General features: G+C 40.4%; 1 protein-coding gene across 1 annotated transcript in view; it reads left to right on the top strand.

Annotated features, from left to right (window-relative positions):
• The first annotated feature begins 2,590 nt into the window (after positions 1 to 2,590).
• LOC125044068 (adenylate cyclase type 3-like) overlaps positions 2,591 to 3,103 on the top strand; it is a 30,746-nt gene continuing 30,233 nt past the window's right edge. The window contains exon 1 of the mRNA XM_047640514.1: positions 2,591 to 2,734. Coding sequence (XP_047496470.1) covers positions 2,591 to 2,734 — 144 coding nt within the window. The remainder of the gene's footprint in view (positions 2,735 to 3,103) is intronic.

Consider the following 3,103-nt stretch of genomic DNA (forward strand, 5'->3'; position numbering starts at 1 on the left):
TCCCTATTCGGGTCTGTTTTGATGTGGGAAATGTAAAATATGAGTATGAAAATTTATTTAAATATAAGTTTCGTAGAAAAAATGGTATAGTGTTATAATACTTTATGTAAACATGTTCTATATATTACGTTCGCAAAATTAATGTATGAAATGTTTGATTTATGCTGCTGTCAATTATTATTATAGGTATTATTATAATTATTATTATTATTAGTTTTTATTGCTGGTAGTAATATTAGTAATAGTATTTTATTTTTATTGTTTTACCATTGTTTCATTATTATTATTATTCGTATTATTACTGTTGTTGTTCTTATTATTATTATTATTATTGGTATTAGTATAGTATCTATATTATAATTCTTGTGTTTCGTCCGCCCATTTGCTAACACGGTACGCTTACATCTAACGCCTGAAAACATTCCATTTGACAGCGGTCTTGAAGTGTCTTCATTTAGAAATAAGATGGACATCTTATGCCTGGAATATTCCATATTCTTTCAATTTCATTTTGGTGTACAATGATAATTGACAAAATTAATATTAAGCATGGCGCGCACTCATATTATTACCTCTGTTATTATCGAAGTTATTAGTATTATCATTACTGTTATCATCATTATTATTATTAAGTTTTTAGATCGGGGTTTTAATGGCATTTATTATTTACACGACTGTCCGAGGAGAAAGTTAAAAAGGAAGTACGAGGGGAGAGGGGAAGGAAGGGGGCGGGATAATTCAAGGAGGATTAGGGAGTGAGAAGGGATGGCAGAGGGGGAAAGGAAAAGGGAGAGGGAGAGGGAAAGGAAGAGGGTAAGGAGAGGCTAAAAAAAGGAGGAGGAGGGTGAAAAAGGGCGAGAGGAATTTCCACGGGACTCGTCAATTATAATAACAATAATAGTAATAATGATAATGGTAACGATGATGATACCAATAATAATAGTATTAATAATAATTACAGTAATGATAATGATATTCATAATAACGACAATAATGATGTAAATATGAATGATGATAATAATATTAGTAATATTAATGATAGTTTTTATTATTATAATTATCATAACAGTAATGATGATGGTACTGATGAACTTGTTTACGTAGCGCGTTACGGATAATTCTACGGTGTTATAAACCCGTGTTTTACTTACTTCTCATGGTTCTCAATAGAGTCAATAGAGCATTTTCCCTTTTCATCTCTCTTCCCCTCTCTCACTCTCTATCTCCTCCCTCCTTCCCTCATCTCTCTCTATTTCTCCCTTTCTCTATCTCCCTCCACGTCCCCTTTCACTCTCTCTCTGTCCGTTTCCGGCACCCTTTCCTCCTTCTCCCCTTCCCTCTCCTTTTCACTCGTCCTCCTTTACGCTTATTGAGGACACATATTAGAACTATGTAACTATAATTTCTTCATACGCATAAGTTTCACATATTCAGTAAGTTTACTAATCTAGTTAGTTTTATGTTGTAAGTGCAAATAGAAGAAATATATAGATTAGTAGAAAAACCGTCCGTTTGAAATGGATGGACTAAATCTAGGATTTGTCCCCTCTCTCTTTTATTTAGAGAGCTTCAAAACAAACACAGACGTGTAATCCAGGTAAAAGCATCTCCCGTTTCCCCCACACTATTCACCACCATTCAAGAACCACACTTTTCATACTTTTCATCCTACTTCGTCCGCGGCGCATTCTCCCCCACTCACCGCCACATCACCCGACGGCGGATCACACACTCACCCTCACAGTGCTGTGAAGCATGTCACACTCATTTTGAGGAAATCTCCCTGACCCATTTTGTTACACGCACGCTATTCTTCCCGGCACTTCTTTACATTGGAGCTGGCAATACACACTCCATTGCATTAGGGTTGCAACAGTCCGCCTTCCCATTGCATTTCCTCGAGGCAGCACTTCAGCCCTTGCAGTCTGCATGTTTTTACTTCCGAAAAAATACAGTATTTCTTTGTCCCATGTGTTGTTTAACGATTTTGGTTCTTTAGCGCTGAATAATAATTTATCTCTCTCGTTTGTTACGTTTATTTATAATATATATGTTATTCATAATTACTGTTAATTCAGTTGTTCGATGCAAATGTCACTGATTGATGTAGCTCATATAATTTACAGCACAATGGGTGGATTATTGATATACATAAGTTACGGTCGTATCTAAGGTAACGTGTGAATTGTACGTGCTTTTAGTGTCTTGTGTTTTATACCATTTGTTGAGAGAGAGAGAGAGGGGGGGTAGAGAGAGAGAGAGGGAGAGGGAGAGGGAGAGGGAGAGGGAGAGGAGAGAGGGAGAGAGAGAGAGAGAGAGAGAGAGAGAGAGAGAGAGAGAGAGAGAGAGAGAGAGAGAGAGATTGAGAGAGAGAGAGAGAGAGAGAGAGAGAGAGAGAGAGAGAGAGAGAGAGAGAGAGAGACCAAATGAGTGAGAGTGAGAGAAAGTAAAGGAGAACGACAAACAGACAGACAGACAGAGAGTGAGAGTGAAAGAGAGAGAGAAAGTAAGAGAGAGCACAGAAGTAAGAGCGAGCGAGAGAGATTAAAGCCGCGTGCCAGGCGGCGCCCCCCGTGCCGCGTCCTCTGCCATGACTAAGTCCGTCTCGTCTCTTTCCCGCAGCATCCTGTTCGCGGACATCGTGGGATTCACCGCCATCTCGTCCACCTACACAGCCTCCGAGCTCGTTAAGATGCTCAACGAACTCTTCGCTCGCTTCGACGGCCTGGCTGAGGTGGGTGCCCGGTGGGAACGAGGGAGGAGGGGAGACGGGGGAGGAAAGGGGTGATGGATATGATTATGATTTGGTTTTATTCCATTTGTTACAACTGTTATTCTTGGTGTGACAGGGTGTTTGTTTCATTTTGCTTCTAAATTAACCCCTGTGTGCATGGAGTGGCGTGGATTACTATCCACAGGGATGAGGAATCGAACGCTGGTTAGCAAAATTGCTAGACGAGAACGCTACCACTGCACAGGGGAGGAGGGAGAGGAGGAAGAAGTGAAATGAGAAGTAAGAGGAAGGAAAGGGGCACAGTGAGGAAGGAATAGGTAGGAAGGGAAGGAGGGAGGAGGGGACAGGGGGGAAGAGGGAGGGAAAGGG

This window comes from Penaeus chinensis, chromosome 35 (assembly GCF_019202785.1).
Source record: "Penaeus chinensis breed Huanghai No. 1 chromosome 35, ASM1920278v2, whole genome shotgun sequence".
Classification (NCBI taxonomy): Eukaryota; Metazoa; Arthropoda; class Malacostraca; order Decapoda; family Penaeidae; genus Penaeus; species Penaeus chinensis.